This window comes from Monodon monoceros, unplaced genomic scaffold (assembly GCF_005190385.1).
Source record: "Monodon monoceros isolate NGI ecotype Baffin Bay Population unplaced genomic scaffold, NGI_Narwhal_1 Super_Scaffold_9, whole genome shotgun sequence".
NCBI lineage: Eukaryota > Metazoa > Chordata > Mammalia > Artiodactyla > Monodontidae > Monodon > Monodon monoceros.
In genome coordinates this window covers 25411115-25429969 of record NW_021703786.1, presented here as the reverse complement: position 1 = coordinate 25429969, position 18855 = coordinate 25411115, and the positions used below count along the sequence as shown (strand labels likewise).

Sequence of the window (18855 nt, the reverse complement as noted above, 5' to 3'; positions counted from 1 at the left end):
CTTTTCATTTAGGAAAATTTCAAATTTACAGAAGAGTTGCAAAATAGCACAATGAACACTCATATATCTTTCACCCAGATTTAAGAATTATTAATATTTTGGGACTTGCCTGGTGGTCCAGTGGTTAAGACTCCGTGCTTCCACTGCAGGGGGCGCAGGGTTCAATCCCTGGTCAGGGGAGTTCCGCATGCCGCGGGCTGCAGCCAAAAAAAAAAAAAATAATTAATACTTTGCCCTGTTTGTGCTCTCTCTCCCCCCCATTAATAATTAATAATAACATTAATTCTGGAGATATGACAATTCTCCCCTAGATACTTCCACGGACACCTCCTAAAAGCAAGGCCGTTTTCCTACAGAACCTGAACACAGCTACCACACTTGGGAAATTGACGAATGATCACCTAATATACAGTCCTGCAGTTTTCCCCCACCTGCCCCCAAACTACACTTTATAGCATTTTTAATTTTTGCACCAGGATCTGATTGGAATTATACATTGCATTTGGCTGTCATGTCTCTCATTTTCCTTTATTCTGGAATAGTCTCTGCTTTTTTAATATTTCATAACACTGAATTTTTTGAAGTGTCCCAGCCAGCGGCCTCTAGAGCCCGCGAGCCACAACTACTGAGCCCGTGTGCCTCAGCTACTGAAGCCCGCGCACCTAGAGCTTGTGCTATGCAACAAGAGAAGCCACTGCAATGAGAGGCACACGCACTGCAATGAAGAGGAGCCCCCGCTCTCCACAGCTAGAGAAAGCCCACATGCAGCAATAAAGACCCAACGCAACCAAAAATAAATAAAAACGATTCTTTAAAAAATAATAATAATAAATAATTTAAAAATTATCAGCTCCTTCTCTGAAAGAGGCCGTGAGAATCTGAGAACAAATCACAACAAAATCATCTTTCCTTGCTTTGCCATTCTAGCTCTGCCCGCCCACAGGGCCCAGGGTAGCTCGGGGTCCCCACCACGGTCTGGGCGGCTGCTTCATGGCTGGACCATGGTGAGGCTTCCTGGACCCTGCCATAGGGCATGCTCCCAATTCTAGACACCAACTCCCAGCTGCTTGGCCACTGGGCTACTTGGTGACAATGTTTTCTGCTCGTGAGCTTTGCTAACGTGTTACAATTTCAGAAACAGAGCGATTCTAAATTGACAGCTTCCCACAGCGTGGAAATATCAACAAAGTAAATGTGGCTGGAAATCACTTAAAGTTCATCAGTAGGGATTGGGGAGTAAACTTGAGCACATCCACATGTGGGACACTTAGGATGCCCTGAAGTCGCCTCATAGAAGATCAGGTAACGTGGTGGGAGATCACAAGGGCAGCGATCTGGGTGAAGACAAAAGGACCTGTGGGCACATGTGCCTCTGAAGAGAGAGAAAGGCTGAGTAAAAGCCTGAGATGCCCCACTGTCACGTCCGAGGTGCTTTGGCTCTTCTTCGGGTTTTCAGTGTTTTCCAGTTTTAAAATAAATAGGCACTACTTCCTAAACCAGAAAAAAAGAATAATTAAAAAAAAAAATGAAGTAGGGCTTCCCTGGTGGCTCAGTGGTTAAGAATCCGCCTGCCAATGCAGGAGACACGGGTTCGAGCTCTGGTCCGGGAAGATCCCGCATGCCGTGGAGCAACTAAGCCCGTGTGCCACAACTACTGAGCCTGCGCTCTAGAGCTGGAGAGCCACAACTACTGAAGCCCACGCGCCTAGAGCCCTTACTCCTCAACAAGAGAAGCCACCGCAGTGAGAAGCCCACACACCACAACAAAGAGTAGCCCTGGCTTGCAGCAACTAGAGAAAGCCCCCACGCAGCAACAAAGACCCAACCCAGTCAAAAATAAATAAATAAATAATTTTAAAATAAATAAATGAAAAATTAAAAAATAATAAATGAAGTATAAATAGGTTTATATTCTTGTATGAATACAAAACTTGCTTTAAAAAATAAAATAAAAAATAAAAATAAAAATTGAAAACAGGACTTCCCTGGCGGTCCAGTGGTTAAGACTCTGAGTTTCCACTGCAGGGGGCATGGGTTCAGTCCCTGGTCGGGGAACTAAAATTCCGCGTGCTGCACAGTGTGGCCAAAAAAGTAAAAAAGATTAAAAAAAAAAAAAACCTTCCTTTTACAAAATTTTTAAATAGACTTTATTTTCTTAGAACAGCTGTAGATGCAAAAAGAAACTGCACTGATAGAGCTCCCATATACCTCATATCCAGTGTGTTCTATTGGGAACACCTTTTTTTTTTAAATTCTCTTTATTATTTTATTTGGCTGCGCCACGCAGACTGCAGGATCTTAGTTCCCCAGCCAGGGATTGAACCTGGGCCCCCTGCAGTGGAAGCGTGGAGTCTTAACCGCTGGACCACCAGGGAATTCCCCTATTGGGAACATCTTATGGGACATTTGTTACAATTAATGAGCCAATATTGATAAATCATTATTAATACACTATTATTAAGGAAAGTGAATACTTTATTCAGGTTTCCCCAGTTTTAACCTCATGTCCTCCTGCTGCTCCAGGACTTGTCTCGGACCCCACGTGGGACATTTAGTCACCACATCTCCTCCGGCTGCTCTTGGCTGGGACGGTCTCTCAGACTTTCCTGGTTTGAACGACCCCGACGGTTTGAAGGAGGGCTGGGCAAGGAGGTGCAGACTGTCCCTCTGCTGGTTTGTCTGATGTCTTTCTCATTATTAGTCTGGGCTTGTGGGTTTGGGGGAGGGAGACCACAGAGGGAAAGTGCCCTCTTCTCATTACATCCCTTCAGGGCCTGTGCTCTCCACATGACTCCTCACCGTGGCTGTGCCCTTGGTCACTTGGCTGAGGTGTGTCTGTCAGGTGTCTCCACTGGGGAGTTCCTCTTTCTCCCCCTTTCCATCCTGTTCTCTCTGGGGGCGGGATGTCACCATGCGTGGCCCACGCTTAAGGGGGGTGTATGCTTAAATTATTTGGAACTCTGCAAAGAGATTTTTTTTTTCTCCCCCACTTATTTTATTTTATTTAATTTATAAATTTAATTTAATTTATAAATTTTATTTAATTTATTTATAAATAAATTATAATTTATTTATAAATTTATTTTATTTTATTTTATTTTATACTTTACACATTTATTTTATACTTTGAGTTATAGTCCAAAACTATATTTTTTTATTCTGTTGCTCAAAGCCTTCCACGTGTCCCCTTACGTACCCCCATCAATGGGGGTGGGGTTTTTGGCACCTCCTCACTGCAGGCACTGCAAGATGCCCGGGGCTCATCCTGCACGTTTCCCGCTAGGTGTTTTCCAAGGAGCCCTGGTTCCTCTTATTGGAGATGGTGTAAGAGACTAAGGTCTGGGTGCCAGGTGTGCTCATTGCTGCTGGAGTGAACTTTCACACATTGTAACAAGTATTTGCATGTACAAATAAAGCAATGTTATTCAAAATATATTTAAAGAATTTTCCTAAAAGGGCCTGCAAAGGTCATTAAAACTAGGTAGTACACATATATCAGGTTTTACCAAAACCTCTGGGTTTCTTCTCTTCGCGTCTCCCTGTGGCTTTAAAGTTTCCCGGAGTGTCTTCTCTTCACATCTCCCTGTGGCTTTAACATTTCCCGGAGTGTGTTATTACTTTTTTTTCTATTGCTTCTGATTAATGTTTTCATTCACTAAACAAGTTCTTCTGCAGTAGCTGCTGAGTGCCAGGCCTCGTTCTAGGCGCTCAGAAACAGCAACGAACAAGGGAGACCAGAGTCTTTGTCCTCTTGGAGCTGCTGTTTTCACCACGTCACGTCAAGGGTCCGTGCTCTCAACACGGCTCATATCAAAACTGAGCAGAAAGCACCGAGAGTCCCGTATAGTCCCTGCCCTTAACCAGGCACAGCCTCCCCATTATCTACATCCCCACCAGAGTGATGTACCATTGATTTTTTACCATCGATGAACCTACACTGATCTGTCATCATCACCCAGAGTCTACAGTTTACATCAGCATTCACTCTTGGTTTTGTACCTTCTATGAATTTGGACAAATGTGTAATGACATGTACCCACCATATTGTGGGACCATACAGAGTTGTTTCTTTGCCCTAAGAATCCTCTGTGCTCCACCTAGTCAGCCCCATCCTCACCCCCGGCAACTAGCGATCTTTTTACTGTCCCCATAGTTTTGCCTTTTCTAGAATATCATAGAGTTGGAATCACACCATATGTAGCCTTTTCTGATTGGCTTCCTTCACTTAATAATATGCATTTAAGGTTCCTCCAGTCTTTTCATGGCTTGATAGCTCATTTCTTCTTAGTGCTGAGTAACGGTCCATTGTCTGGATGGACTGCAGTTTATTTACCCGTTCATCTACGGAAAAGAAATCTTGGTTGCTTCTGTCCTGAGCATTTTTGCTGCTACGGGAAGCCTGTGATGTGGAAAATGTAAAGCAGCAACATTTCTAGAAAAGTTGGGGACTTCCTGGTGGTCCAGTGGTTAAGAATTCGAGCTTCCACTGCAGGGGGCACAAGTTCGATCCCTGGTCAGGGAATTTAGATCCCGCATGCCGCGTGGCATGGACAAAAAATAGAAAAAGAGAAGTCGGGAAGTCAGTGTGTCACATCGATGGCTCACTGAGCACTGCAGGTTTGGCGTCACCCACTGTCCTTACAGGTCCTGGGCTCATTTTGCCACTAGTCCCCATGGTAAAGCACAGAGGCCGGAGGTAGGCCTTTCTCCTATGTTCCTTCTTTGTCAGGAACATGGGGAGAAGGGATTTATTCATTTGGTGAAATCCCACTGGGCCTAACCCACAAGTATAACATTCAGTGAGCCTGGCATGCCTGAGACACACAAAGCTACCCTCTGACTCTTTTCAGCCCACCTCAAACAGAGCAAGACATCTCTGTCTGTGCTGATGTCACTGCCTGCCGCCCTTCTCCACACAAGGAACTGGTCTTGCGCCAGCACCTCCGGGGTCCCCCCCACCCAGCTCTGACCGAAGCATGGGCCCCTCCCTCCGAACAAGTCTCCCCAGGTAGGTGAAGGCCAGGCCCCTTCCAGGTCCTCCCAGCCCTCTCTCCCGCTGGGAGCCCACTGTCACATGGGGAGACCTGTCCATGGCCCTCCAGGGAGGCCAAGGATGGGGCTGCTCCCCCAAACCAGCAGCTGCCCCTGGGTACCCCTTCTTTCATCTCTAGCCTTTTGCCACCCCGCTCCCTGACCTCACTGTTTCCCTTGGCCACTGGGACTCCGTGGCTTCCCACAAGAGTGGTCCACAGAGGAAACCATGATCGGGCCACTTAGCTCCCCCTGGGGAAGCTGACATTGGTGATGAGTGGGCCGCAGGTGGGCCCAGAGCTGATAAGACCTCAGGGGACACCCCCAGTCTTGGCGCGGGTGAGACGATGGGGTCTCTGTGATTCTCCCTACTCTGGGACTGGGGCTGCAGACTCCCTGAGAGAGGCTGGGTGGTCGGAGGCTGGGAGCAGAGCCCAGGCATGAATCCTCCCTCTGTCCCTTCAACCCTTCACATAGCCTCTTTGGGCCTCAGTTTCTTTATCTGTAAATTGGGGTTTTATAATAAGACCTACTTGCCCGGCGCCTGGAGGAATCAGGGTGCCACGTGCGTGGGACACTTAATGCAGGGAGTGCTGAGGAAGCCACGTCTGTTGGAGGGTCATGAGCTGGCCACCTGGGGGGGCGCTTATCAGTGTGTCACTGAAACCACAGGTGCTTGCTTACTGTCTTTGACCCACATGCCACTTCTGGGTGCATCCCACAGAGACGACGGCCGCGTGCAGTGATGCTGACACAGGCTAGCCACGCTGCACCCTTCGTACCTGAAAAGGGTATGAAGCACAGAGCTCATTGCTCACTGGTCATGTCCCGCCAGCATGGAGCTCTCCGCGGCCCCAAGATGCAACGGGAAGTAGAAACCAGGCGGCAAGTGTATGGCATGCAGTCACATGTGGAAGGAAAAGTAGTGTGTGTGTGTGTGTGTGTGTGTGTGTGTGTGTGTGTGTGTGTACGTGTTTATGGGAGGCCAGGTCCTCTGGGACTAGCCACAGATACAGAGCCAGGGGCTGGCCAGAGGGAGAATTTTCACCCTCCAAAGCTTTGCTTCTTTCAAATTCTGGACCATGTGCATGTGTGACGTAGTGAAAATAAACACAATACGAACTTCTAAGAAAGTGTTAGCTGGGTAGGGAGTGTTTTGTGATAAAGTTTTGAAAGTGGAGGTTGCTGGTAGAGACAAACCTTGTGGATGTACAAATGCTGAGTCATGCACTTAGAAATGGTGGGGTTGCGGCGTGAAGGTCACCCCAAGAACAAAATAAAGAGGAAAGGGAGCATAAAACCTTGCTGGGGGCTCACCCGAAACAAGCCCATCACTGCTGTTTGCTGAAACGATGAACAGAAGGAGCAGGGATTGAAGGGCAAGAGGCCCCGTGGTCGCCCCCAGTCTCTCTGCCGCCCTGGACGGGGGTGGGGGGTGGGGGTGGGTGGGGGGTGGAGTCGGGGTTGGGGGAGGGGTGTGAAGTGGGCAAAGTGCCCCCTCAAATAAACACATCTACAGGGTGAGGCTCTTTTGTTATCTTTTTTCTTCATTATTTAAAAAAAATATGTTACAAAACAATATCATTCACTATATATTTCTTGCTTATTTTTTTTTTTTAAAAAATTAAAGTAATAAAAAAAGTCACTTTATAAAATAATACAAAAGGGCAGGCGAGGCTGGGGGCTGGGCTGGGGCGGGGCCTTCTGGGCTGGGGGCTGAGGAATCCAGTGCTTCTGACTCCCCACTGTGGGCTGGAGGCGGGAGTCAGGAGGGAGGGATGGGAGGGGGCCCAGGGCCACAGCTGGGCTGACGGTGGGTCCATCTCAGGCTGGGCCTCCCAGAGGCAGTGGGAAAGAGGCAGTGAAGGCTGCCAGGGGAGGGCATCCAGACCCAGGATGGGGATGGCCGGGGCCCTGCGGCCCTAGGAGGGCAGGAGGGTCTGGAGGGCAGGTGGGCGGGGCCCTAGCTCCCGCTGCTCAGCATCCCCAGCAGTTTACTGGGCTCCAGGCCCTGCTGCTGTGCCACTGTCTGCACGTCGAAGCCCATGTGCATCAGGAACTGGGCCACGTTCATCTCCTGCCCCGTGAACTGGTCCCGGATGGTGGGGCAAGAGGGGTTGCAGTGGGGCCAGGGGCAGCTGTCCACCAGGTGGATGGGGCAGCCCTTCAGGGGAGCTTTGCTGGCCTTGTGGCTGTCATGGAGGCTTCTGTCCCAGCAGTGCAGTGCCCGGGGCAGCGAGGTCCCCTTTACCTGGACGTCTGTCCAGTGGCTGCAGACAGAAACCCAGGTGGGGGTCACTCAGGTGTGGCCAAAGCAGAGGACGGCATTGCTACCGGTGAATTCTTGCCACAGAGTGGGTTGTCTAAGTGATTTTGAAAGCCCCCGAAAGGAGCCAGAGCCGGGGAGGCCGGTGGGCAGGCCTGCTGGGGGTGGGGCACTGTGGATGCTTGGAGCGAGAGCCATACACGCGAGCTGCCCTGGGGCTTGGCGACACTGACCTTCGGATGATGATCTCGTGGGAGAGGCAGGCGGGGGCAAAGCTGGCCCTGCTGGGGAGAAGACGACCTGTGAGCAACCATGTCCCACCTCAGCCCTTCCCCACCCCCAAAGCCCACAGGTCACAGCAGCTCCAGCCCCCTCTACTGGGAGGCTGTCCCCTGCCTGCGTCCTACTTCCCTCCTGCCGCTGTGCCAGCCAGCGGCTCCCCAAGGCCTTGTCCCCCCCAGCACACATGCTCCCTACTAACCCCTGTCCCTTCCAGCCTCCAAATCCTGCTCGGAGTGGGGGCTCTCCTGGACAGGTGAATATTTTGTTTTTCTTTCTATTTTTTCTTAATATACTTCAGCTTTTAATTGAAGTTTTAGGTTCACATCAAAATTGAATGGAAGGCATAGAGAGCTCCCATTTATCCCCTGCTCTTATACACGCACAGCCTCCCCCATCATCAACAACCCCCACCAGCTGGTACATTTGTTACAATCAATGAACCTACACTGACACATCATTACCACCTAGAGTCTGTACATCAGGGTTCACTCTTACAACATTACCACCCAGAGTCTGTACATCAGGGTTCACATCAGGGTTCACGCTTACATCAGGGTTCACTCTTGGTGTTGTACGTTCTATGAGTTTGGACAAATGGATAATGCCATGTATCCACCATTGTGGTCATACACGGTCGTTCCTCAGGCCTAAAATTCCTGTTCTCCACCTATTCATACCTCTCTCCCCCAACCCCTGGCAGCCACTGATCTTTTTACTGTGTCCGTAGTTTTGCCTTTTCCAGGATGACATAGAGTTGGAATCACACAGCATGTAGCCTTTTTAGATTGGTTTCTTTCATTTGGTAACATGCCTTTAAGGTTCCTCCTGTCTTTTTGCAGCTCGATCGCTCACTTCTTTCTAGCGCTGGGTAAAATCGCCTTGTCTACGTGGACCACAGTTTGTCACGTACTCAAGGACCCCTTGGCTGCTTCCTGTTTTCCATCTTTGAGGCCTCTCTCTCTTTTTAAGTCAAGTGGTTTACTGTATATTTGGGGTGGGGGCTGAGTGGGGTCCCCAACACACTCACGGCACGTCCTTGAGTGTGTTCCGCAGCTCACGGCCCAGGTTTTGGATGTACAGCCACTGGCCCTCCTGCACCGGCTGCCCCGTGAGGTGCACATTGTCCACAGTCAGCTGGGCCTCGTCAAACAGCCACTGTACCACGAACACCGGGCCTGGGGGGACGGCTCAGATGGGCCTCACCTCGGTGCTCTGCCCCCCACCCCAGGCTCAGGGGCCCGAGGCTGCAGTCAGCTCCATAGCAGGCTCACAGGCCAACCGGGCTCTCTGTGCAGGGTGCCGGCCGCCAGCATCCCCAGCACCCTTCCTTAGAGAGATGCCTTGTTCCCTCCCCGCCTCTTGGCCTGGCTCCCAGGGACTCTACTTTGACCAAAACATGGTGATGATGTCCCTTCAAGTGTGGGGCTGGGGGGAACAGCCAAGGCCCCACACAGGGGCAGCACTGGGATCCAGCTCCAAAGTGCATTCCTCACCGTGGATGTGGAAACATGACTAACCATCCTGGTTTGCCTCGAACCAAGTGGACTGCTAGTGCTAAGACCAGGAACGTCCCAGCCAAGCCCAGATGACTTTGTCACCCATCCTAGGTGGGACAGTGGTCTCTGGGCCTAGCCTCTGAGGGCTGGACTCCAGGCTGGGTTTCCAGCAGGCGCAGAAAGTCTAAACACCCCCCGCCACCCCATATGCCCACTCACAGCGCAGGGTTGGGTAGACTTTGTAGCCAAAGAAGCAGTTCCACTCCTCGCCCTCCTTGAACTGGCGCCTACAGCGCTCCGGGACCACCCCATTCCAGTACCTAGGCCACATGCCGCAGGTTAGGCTGCCCCTGGCCTCCCATGAGCTTCTCCACCCACAGATGCCACCACACCCCAGGCCCTCTGCACAGGATGGGCCCTCCCTCCCAGGGCACCTGATGCCCCGGCGGATGGCCTCCGTGGGCGCGCAGGTGATGGTGTCAATGCAGTCTGTGCGGCGGTACTGCTTGTTGTCCAGGAACCAGCCAGAGTCAGCCAGGCCCCGCACCTGGATGGCTGGATAGCCCAGCTCCTCCAGCTGCTCGGCCACGCGGTCCACGTTCAGCAGCACTCCTGTGCCCCCCGCGCTGCAGGGAAGGCGGGATGTCAGGCCAGGCAGGTGAGGAGGACACTCACCCACCAGGGCCCGCCCATCCCCAAGCCCATCCCCAAGCGGGCAGGGATCTGAGAGCATTCTGAGCTGCCAACACGTTCTGTGTTCATGTGTAAGTCCCCTGGGCCCTTCGAGGTCTTGGAGGCAGAGAAGGGCTGGCAGAGCTCCCGGCACTGACCCAGCGCTAAGTGTCAGGTCATCCCACTTCCTCCCACCCCTCCTTCCCTTCCTCTCTCTCACTCTCTGATTCAGTTTCCTTATCTGAAAATTAAGATGAACTAGGTGCCCCAGGCCCCTCCGTCCATTCCTTGGATGTCCCCTGGGTCCCCTACATGCCTGCTGGGATACAGTGACCAGCAGGTGTGATCCTGCCTACAGGGACCCCAGCCCTGGTGTTACATGGGTTCACAGCTAACCCCTAACCAACTGCCTAGGTCACTGCAGTCCAAGGCTTCCCTCACACCCAACAACCATGGACCCAGAAGCATCCTCTGGACAGCTTCCAGCTACATGGCACCTGGGAGCCGAACCTCTGAGATGCCCCGTGACGCTGAGCCTCCCGGTCATGCATTTGCCCTGGCTCAGCCCCATCTTCTCCCTTCCATCCACACTCCCACCCCAGCCCCTGCCCAGCCCACCTGCTCCCTGCCAGCAGCAGCACCTTGGCCCCGCTCAGCCCTTTGCCCAAGAGCTCTCGCACAACCTCCTGGATGATGAGGGCGCCCATGAAGGCGTACTCGTCTGCACAGAGAAGGAGGGTGGCTTCAAGTGGGGGCCTGGACACAGAGCAAGGCCTCCCACCCCCAGGTTGGCAGAAGGAGGGCTATAGCTGGGGGTCTGGAGGGTCTTAGAGGGAATGGGAACAGGGTCTGGGTAGACTAGAGGGAGGTGGGTTAGGTGCACAAGGCTGTGCTGGGGGCTCTCCCACAGGGAACACCCAGGAGTGAGGACGCCCCGGGGTCAGGCCAGCCATGAACAAGCCAGGCAATGGGTGCTGAGGGCAGGCACCCTGGGACACACTATCAAAGGGTTAGGGGGAGTTACAAGGCTGAAAGTCTGTATTTCTCCAGAAGCTCCGTCCTCCCTGCCCTGCCTCTGTCAGGGGTGGGGGGGGAGTTGGGGGAAGGCAGGGGACTCACTCTTCTCAGACTTGGATGAAGCCCCACTCCAGACATCGCTGGAGCAGTAGGGGATGAAGCTGTGACACAGGGATGGTGTGAGCCCGCCATGCTTCTCTGTTGCCCGAGGACCCCAGGAAGGACCACCCTCCTCAGAAAGGACTCCTGAGGACAGGAACCCCCTAGGAAGACCTCTCCCAGGACCAGATCCCCTCAAGGATGGGATCCCCAAGGATGGACTCCCCCCTAAGAACCTCTTAGGAAGGATCCTCCAGGGAGGACCCCCAAGGACAGGACCCCCAAGGAAAGACCTTCCGGCTCCCTCTTACACCATGTTGGCGTTCCACCAGTGGGGGTTCTCCTCTGGCTGGGAGGACAGGATCCCCGTGCCTGTGGCAGGGGAGGACAGAGGCAGTGGGTCTTTCTGGTGGGAGGGGGCATGCAGGGGTGAGGACTATAGGAAGGTGTGGGGCTGTGGGGGCATCCTACTCGGCCACAGCAAGAAGGTGGGTGGTGACACCCACCTGAACCAAGGTGGCTGAGGAAGTGGGGAATGAATGGATGGGTTTAGTTACTCCACGGAGTCCCCATGGCCAGGATGACCAGCCAGGCTGTGACATCTGGACATGGCCCTCAACCTCCCCCCTTCCACCAGATATTTTGACCTAGGGACCAGCTGTGTACTGCACAGCCAGGGTGAGCCCTGGGAAGTTACCTGTGGAAGAAGAATGAAAGGTGAGAATGAATGATCCCTAATTTTAGGGGGGGGGGATGGATGGGGTGGGGCCTCTCTGGGCCTCTAGGGAGTGAAAGAGGAGGAGCTTCTTCCAGGACTTCCAATTGTGAGCCCCTTCCCCCGCCACCACCACCCCCTCCCCCCCGCCTCGTGGGGGCTCCTGGTCAGTCCCTGGCATGCTGACCTGTTCGAGTGAGCGGCCAGTCCTTGGAGCTCATGAGGCGCCGCATGGTGTCATATCGGGAGTCGCAGTTCTCCCGGTTGAAGCAGTACCAGCCTCCTGCGGGCACAGCCACCACCTCAGGGTCCAGTGCCGAGTGGACCCCCACCCCCACCCCGCCACCTCCGCACCTAGGACGCACCTTCCAGAAACAGTAGCCATCGCCGGCTGCCCTTGGATTCCTTCAGGTAGTAGCTGCAAGGGAAGTGGGCGGAGCGGGCGGTCAGCTGGGGCTGCAGGGCCCAGCTCCAGGAAGGAAGGGGTCATTCCACCTGTCGCCGGGCGCGCGCGGACCGCACGGGGGCGCCAGTGGCCAGGCCCCCGCAGAGCGCGCCCGGCCCGGCCAGCCAGTCCCGGGAGGTGGCGCTCGCGGGGCGGGGAAGGGCGGCGAGGGGTTGTGTGGTCCGTGGAAAATCCCCACGGCCCGCCCCGCGAGAGACCCGCTGTAACCTCGGCGCTGGCGGCCGGGCGGGGGTGGGGGGTCGTCGCTGGGGCTCGGGATCCTCCTGGGACGCGCAGTGGCGCTTGGAGAGTGAAAAGCACTCTCGCTGGAGGAGTGTGCGTGGGGCAGGGGCACTGGGGTAGGACAGGCGCGCGTGGAGGGGCGAGGGCGCCACCGAGGCAGGGTCGCAGCCTTCCTTCCGAGGCCCGACCTAACGTCCAGTTCCTCGGGCTGTGGAGTCGCTGAGGGCATGGGCGCCCCCAACCCCTCCCCAACCCTCAGCCTCGCATTCTTTTTTATCTGCTTCCGTCTGGAGAGGGGTGAATGCTGCACCCCAGGTCCTTCTGTCCCACCTGTGCCCCCTGCCTGTCCCTCTGGCTGGCTGGGCTCCCTGGCAGTCCCGGCAGCAGCAGGGAGCAGACGGGGCGAGTAGAGCTGGTGTGGGGGTGGGGGTACGGCAGGACTCTCCCCGCCCCCCTGTGTCACCTCCTCCTGCTGGAGCCAGGGCCACTCGCGGACTGCCATCTCCCCGCCCAGGGAACGAAGGACGCAAGCACAGGGGCTGGGCACCGGTGGCCGAGGGGTCAGTGCCCGGGCTGGCCCGCGACCAGCGCTGCCAGCGCTGCCCCACCCCCGCGCGGCAAGCCTCCGAGCAGGGCCCTTCCCGGGGCCAGCGCCTCCGAGACCCGACGGGAGCCCTTTCCCCTGTGGGCGAGCACCGCTGCGGCCAGCAGGGAGGGTCCAGTGCAGAGACTCCGTGCGTCTGAGCGGGGACAGGGAGGCGGGTGGTGCGAACCCGCCGGCGACGAGGCGGCCCGCGGCCCCGAAACCAGCGGCGGGGGCGCGCCGGTCGCGGCGGGCGGGGGCGGGCCTTACCCGGCCGAGCTGCCGTCGTTGCAAGTCACCGACGTGTTGAGCAGGAGGTGCAGGCGCAGGTCCTCGTTGAGCTGCTGTGCCGAGCAGGGGTACAGGGACTGCGCCAGGCTCTTGACCTGGGCCATGAAGCTGTCCATGTTGCCTTCCACGGCCGTGAAGTCCAGCGGGAAGCTCTCCACCGGCTGCCCAGCCGCCGTCGCCGCCTCGGCCCGCGGCGGGGGCGGCGGCGGGGGTGGCTGCTGGCCGCGGCGCCGCCAGGTCTTCCTGCCCTCGCCGCCCCCGGCCCAGTGCAGCAGGCCCAGCAGCAGCAGCACGCGCACGCCTCGGCCCATGGCCGCGCTGCTCGGGCCCGCGGCCACCTGCGGAGAGCGGGCGGCCTTGAGGCGGCGCGGTGGCGAGGGCGCCGGGCCGGGGGCGCCCGGGCCGCGGGGCGCCAGCCGCGCCTGCTCGTTCGCCCCGCTCCCTGCGTTGGGCCCGGCAGAGGAGGCGAGGGCGGCTCGGCGTCGAGGCTCTCGGGCCGGGCGCCGTCGGCCTGGGCAGCTGGGGCTCCGCGCGCGTCCGGCCGAGGGCAGCGCAGGGTCTGGGTGCGCTGGCTCCGGCCCGCGCCAATGAGCGGCGGGGGCCGAGCCTGGGCGTAGTTTGCGGGGGCCGCGGCGGCCCGGGTGCCCGCGCGTTAGAAGTGCCGCCACCGCCGCCGCCCGGGCTCGGCGGAGGGGGAGGGGGCCGCGCTCGCTCTTTTCTTGGCGGAGGCATCGCCTTTTCTTCCCAAACCGCAAGCTTGACGGAGGGGCCTGGACTATCCCGCCGCGGCCGCCGGAGGCGCTCCCGGCCCGGCTCCGTGGGGGGCAGCGCGGCCCGGCGGCCCCGGCGGCTCATTCATCGCGGCCAGCCCGGCGCCGCCGCCCCCGCCCCCGGGCGACTGGAAGGGGTGGCGGCGGCGGGGGGGGGGGGCCGGTGGGGAAGCAGCGGGGCTTTTCTGCGCGGGGGGAGCTCCGTCCGCCACGGGGCGGGTCGGCCCGACGGGCTGGGGGGCACAGGGGGACCGCTCACCTGAGCCCCCGGGGTCCCCTCGCCCCCGCCGCCCAGGCCCACAGCAACCCACGGGCGACCAGAACCCCGCTCCGCAACTCCCACCCCGAACCGGCCCGGAGCCCTGCGCTCACCGCGGCCGGCGAGGGCGGCCCCGCGGCCCCGGCTCCTCGGCGTCGCTCGCCCAGCGCCAGCCTCCTGGTACGCCCGGCTCGGCTGCCTCCCCTCTGGCGCTGGCGCGGAGCCTCCCGGGACTTTTATCCAGCGGGGCCCCCGGGATCAAAGCGACGGCGGACACAGGGCTCCGCGCCGAGGGGCCGGCAGCAGAGGCGCCGGGGCCTCCCGGAGGAGCGGACAGGTGTGGTGCGAGGCCCCGGCGCCCTCGGCGACCTGCGGGAGGGACTGGGCGCCGCGGCACGGCGCCACGGGGGAGTCGCCCTGTCCCGCGCCTGGGTGGACAGATTCTGGGCGGCCCTCGGAGGGCAGTGGGGGCAGAGGGGGCGCTGCCACTTATCGAGGTCGGTGGGCCTCGGGGCGGGGTCCTGGATCCTCCCCGCGTGCGCCCTCGCTTTGCACCCCATGCCAAGGACCCCCAAGAACCTCTCCCGCAGTCCCAGCCGCCCCTGGGGTGGTCGCGGATGGAAGAGCTGCCGGCTTGGTTTCTGTTCAGTGATCTCCAAGCACCGTAGTGCATCTGCCCCATCACCTCACCTTCCCAGTGCACCTCACTGGGGACAGAAGGAGATTCCTCCTCAGAAATCAAAACGGGATGAGGGGGCAGCTGTTTACTTAGGAGGCTTCCTCCCGGCTAGGTGGGCAGACAAAAGAAAAAAAAGGGCATTTATTTGCCCTCCACGCACACCCACAAAGTGCCATAGACAGCTTTGGTAGACCTCTCATTCCCCTCCCAGCCACAGCTCCGTGGATGTCATTACACCATTGTAAAGACAGGAAACAGACCTTGCCTTTTAGGTCTAGAGCTGGGGTAGAGCTTCCTGAGCTCCCTCCTAATTCGGGGCAGTGGGGAAGCTGTGTCCCCTGGCAGGCACTTGCAGCCCCTCTGGGGCAGGAGAATAGAGGTTGCCAGAGGCTCTGGCAGCACCGGGGACCCTGCCCCTGCCTTTGCCTCCTGAGCTGTCCTCCTCACCAGTCCCTGGGCTGAGTAATGGGCTGAGGGTTAAAACGTTACAACACCCACCCCGTGCACAGACACAGCAGGCTGCTCTGGCCAGGCTCTCAGAAGACAAAGTGGGAGACCAGACAGGGTCCTTGGGAGCTGCTGCGTGAGGTTTAAGCGGTAAATTAAACCTCGAAGCCTAACATCAGGCTGAGGTGCCCCAGATGTCGGCCTTGGCTGGGGTCACTCAGTGAAGGAGAGAGCAGCTGTGACAAAAAGAGGTCCTCCCCACAAGCTCCTGTGGTGCAGCTGGGCGCCCATTTTCCTGATGAGGGGAACTGAGACTCAGACATGCCAGCAGAAGAGCTGAGCGTGAGCTGTTCATCTGGAAATCCACACTTGCCACCCTCCTGTCTTCAGGTCAATATATAGGCCCTGCGTGGGACTGGCCAGAGGCAGGCATTTCAAACACAGGTCCCCCACGCGAAGGTGTTCCTAGGCATGGGGGAGAACACGCCCCAGGAACCCTCTATGTCTAGGAGCCTGTTATTCCAAGTCCCAGGCAGGGAAATGCTGCTTCCAGCCGGATGGCAAGACTGTGTAGGGTTGTACTTCACACGGACCTGGCGCTGAGCCATTTCCTGGCAGGAGCTCCTGGGCAAGGCCCGTGACCTCTCTGTGTGCCTCTGTTTCCTCTTCTTTAAAGCGGGGCAATGACCGTACCTCTATCAGAGGGCTGTTGTGGGATTACGGGAGCCCTTGCATGAAAGTGCTCGGTGCTGTGGGAATGGCAGTTACAATTGCCAATGAAATTCCGGTGCAAGGCGGGAGCATGCATGTTGGACTCGCTAGTATTGCTATAATGAGATTTAGCCTGCACTTTGACCGAAATGAATCCGTTTGATTTATTCAACACTACTAGCAGAAGTGAAGAGTCTTCCCCAGAACTTCCCTGTCCTTCTGTGTCTCTGCCTTCCCCACACCCTCTTCTTTAAGCTTTAGACCCCCAACTCAGACTCTTGGTGGTAACAGCCCCTGAGAGAGCGTTCCTTGGCTGTTCATACTGCATCCTTCTCTCGACTCAGACAGACTAGCTCTGTCCTTGGGCTCCCTCCCCTCAAGGGCCAGCTTTACCTTCTGCACCTCAGACTCCCCCAACTCAGAGTTTTCAGCTCCCAAAATATGGGAGGGGGTTTCTAGGACAGCAGGTTCTGGGAGCCCCTCAGCTCAGCTCCGGGCCTCTGCTTCCAGGCTGCCTGCACTCAGCCCAGAGGCCACTGTGGCCTTGACACATGGGAGGAAGGGGAACCTGGTGAAACAGCAGCAGTTCAGATAACACCTCACATCCACTAGGATGGCTGTGATCAAAACCATGGAAAACAGGGAATTCCCTGGTGGTCCAGTGGTTAGGACTCGGCGCTTTCACTGCCGAGGGCCCGGGTTCAATCCCTGGTCAGGGAACTAAGATCCTGCAAGCCATGTGGTGTGGCCAAAAACGAAAACAAAAACAAAAACAAATGGAAAACAGCACGCATTGGTGAGGATGTGGAGAAACTGGAGCCCGTGCATTGCTGGCGGGAACATAAAATGGTACAGCCACTATGGAAACAGTTTGGTGGCTGCTCAATAAATTACATGTATAATTATCACATGACTCAGCAATTCCACTCCTAGGTATAATCCCAAAAGAGATGAAAGCAGGTGTTCAAACAAAAACTTGACCATCAATGTTCACAGCAGCAGTACTCACTATAGCCAAAAGGGGGACACAACCCAAACGTCCATAATGAAAAAAATGGATAAATAAAATGTGGTCCATTCATACAATGGACTATTATTCAGCCATAAAAAGGAACAAAGTACTGACACATGCTATGACACAGACGAACCTTAAAAACATTAAGGTAAGTGAAATAAGCCAGAAACAAAAGGCCACATATCTTATGATTCCATTTACATGAAATATGCAGAATAGGCAGATCTATAGAGATAGAAAAGCAGACTTTTGGTTGCCAGGGGACAGGGAGGAGCAGGGAGTGACTGCTAATGGGTACAGGGTTTCTTTTTGGGGTGACGAAAATGTTCTAAAATTGATCATGTTGATGGTTGCATAACACTGTGAATGTACTAAATGCCATGGAATTGTACACCTTGAAGTGGTTTTATATTATGAATTTTACCTAAAAAACCCCAAACACCAATGGGTCTAACCAATGATGGTCAGCAGGCTGGGCCTGAGGCACCAGGTGACTGGCAGGGATGCGGGGCAGGTGAATGAACGTGGTGGGCTGGTCCTACCCTGGAGATCCTGCTGGGACATGGGATGCACATGCCCCCATTCACTCATTAGACAGATGTCTGTGGGGCCCACACACTAAGAGATGTAGCTGCGGGACTGAGAGCCTATCTCTGCATTCAGGGCCTGGCTCTGCTGCTGCTGGGCCTGCAGCTGGCTCTCTGAACCTCAGGCTTGTTATGTGTAAGGTGGAGACGAGAACAGTACCTGCCTTCCAGGGTCATGAGAGCATGAAATGAGGCAGGACTTGTTTGATAGTTATTGCTCCCTGGTGGATGCTGGCCATCCTTCAGACACCAAGGTAGACTGAGGTCCTGGGCACAGGGGGCTCATGGAATGTCTGGAGGGCCAACACTCAAGCTTGAGGAGGAGAAGCAGGAACAATGTCCCAAATTGCCTTGTTGCAGTGGTCCCATGGGCCATGGACACCACATATGCTGGACATGGGACCCACGCTTCTGCTTACCAGCCCCCCCGATTGCCATGTCCAGGGTGGGTTCTGTATCATTCCTGCCTCTTGGCTTCCTGGCTCCCATTCAGGTGGGCTGCAGGTGCTTCTGGTCAAGCTTAGATCTCATGCATGCCCAGGTGCAAGGAGGCCTGGGAAAATGAGAGCCCAGAGGGGGGCCTCTGCCTATTTCAGAGCAGCATCCCCAGGTATAGGATGGGGGTTCAGGGGCTGGTCCCTTGGGGAGGAAGATATAAGGAAGGGAGCACAGAGGGGGCCAATGAGACTTGTGGTCCACACATGGACATGTGCCCAATTCCTGGGAAGGGGGCGTCAGAGATGGCACATTTCAGGAAGCAAGAGCTAGGGCCCGAGTTGAGGCAGGCTTGGGGCCCAGACTGGCAGGCAGGCCCTGGGGAGGAAGGTATGGTGGGGACAGTCAGTGGTGCAGGGGATCCCACCTGGGACTGGGCCTTCAGGTCCTCAGGATGTCCAGGAGCTCCAGACCCAGTGCCCTTGCCTGGACTTGGGACGGCCCCATATCACACAGCCGGCTCCTTCCTGGGGATCCCCGAGGGCCCTGAGCCCCGGGCTCCAAGAGCACAAGGCTGCTCTGTGCTGCAGCTGCTGCCTCTGCCGTCTGGGGCCCAGCTGCTGCCTGCAGGCCTCAGACGCCCCGCCTCACACAACCACCTGGGCGGCTCTGCGTCCCAGCTGCTGGCCTCTGAGGCCCAAGAGGGCAGGGAAGTGGGGCAGACCACTGCACTCCCCCCAGTGGCTTGCCCTGAATGGAGACCCCGCTCCATAGCCAGGCAAGAGCCCACCGACGGCTCTGAGCTGGGGGAG

The 18855-nt window shown here is 56.6% G+C and overlaps 1 protein-coding gene across 2 annotated transcripts; it reads right to left on the bottom strand.

Annotated features, from left to right (window-relative positions):
* Window positions 1–6680: 6680 nt before the first annotated feature.
* On the bottom strand, window positions 6681–13723 carry NOTUM (notum, palmitoleoyl-protein carboxylesterase). Of its 2 annotated transcripts, XM_029213285.1 has the most exons (11): window positions 13120–13723; window positions 11944–11996; window positions 11766–11861; window positions 11175–11235; window positions 10867–10925; window positions 10366–10468; window positions 9510–9701; window positions 9295–9395; window positions 8607–8754; window positions 7531–7578; window positions 6681–7301 (listed from the first exon to the last, which is right to left on the bottom strand). In XM_029213285.1, exons 1-11 carry the CDS (start codon window positions 13449–13451, stop codon window positions 6995–6997), a joined length of 1500 nt encoding a protein of 499 aa, XP_029069118.1. In that variant the 5' UTR covers window positions 13452–13723; the 3' UTR covers window positions 6681–6994. The 2 variants fall into 2 exon arrangements, with proteins under 2 accessions (XP_029069118.1, XP_029069117.1); XM_029213284.1 differs by having other exon boundaries at window positions 9295–9701; window positions 13120–13451.
* Between the last annotated feature and the right edge of the window lie 5132 nt (window positions 13724–18855).

Coding starts and splice junctions, on each gene's coding strand:
- NOTUM (XM_029213284.1), bottom strand. CDS start 13,451: ATGGGCCGAGGCGTGCGCGTGCTGCTGCTGCTGGGCCTGCTGCACTGG. Junction 11,236..11,765: donor CTGGCCGCTCACTCGAACAG/GTCAGCATGCCA, acceptor CCCCTGCCACAG/GCACGGGGATCCTGTCCTCC. Junction 7,302..7,530: donor CACGAGATCATCATCCGAAG/GTCAGTGTCGCC, acceptor TTCTGTCTGCAG/CCACTGGACAGACGTCCAGG.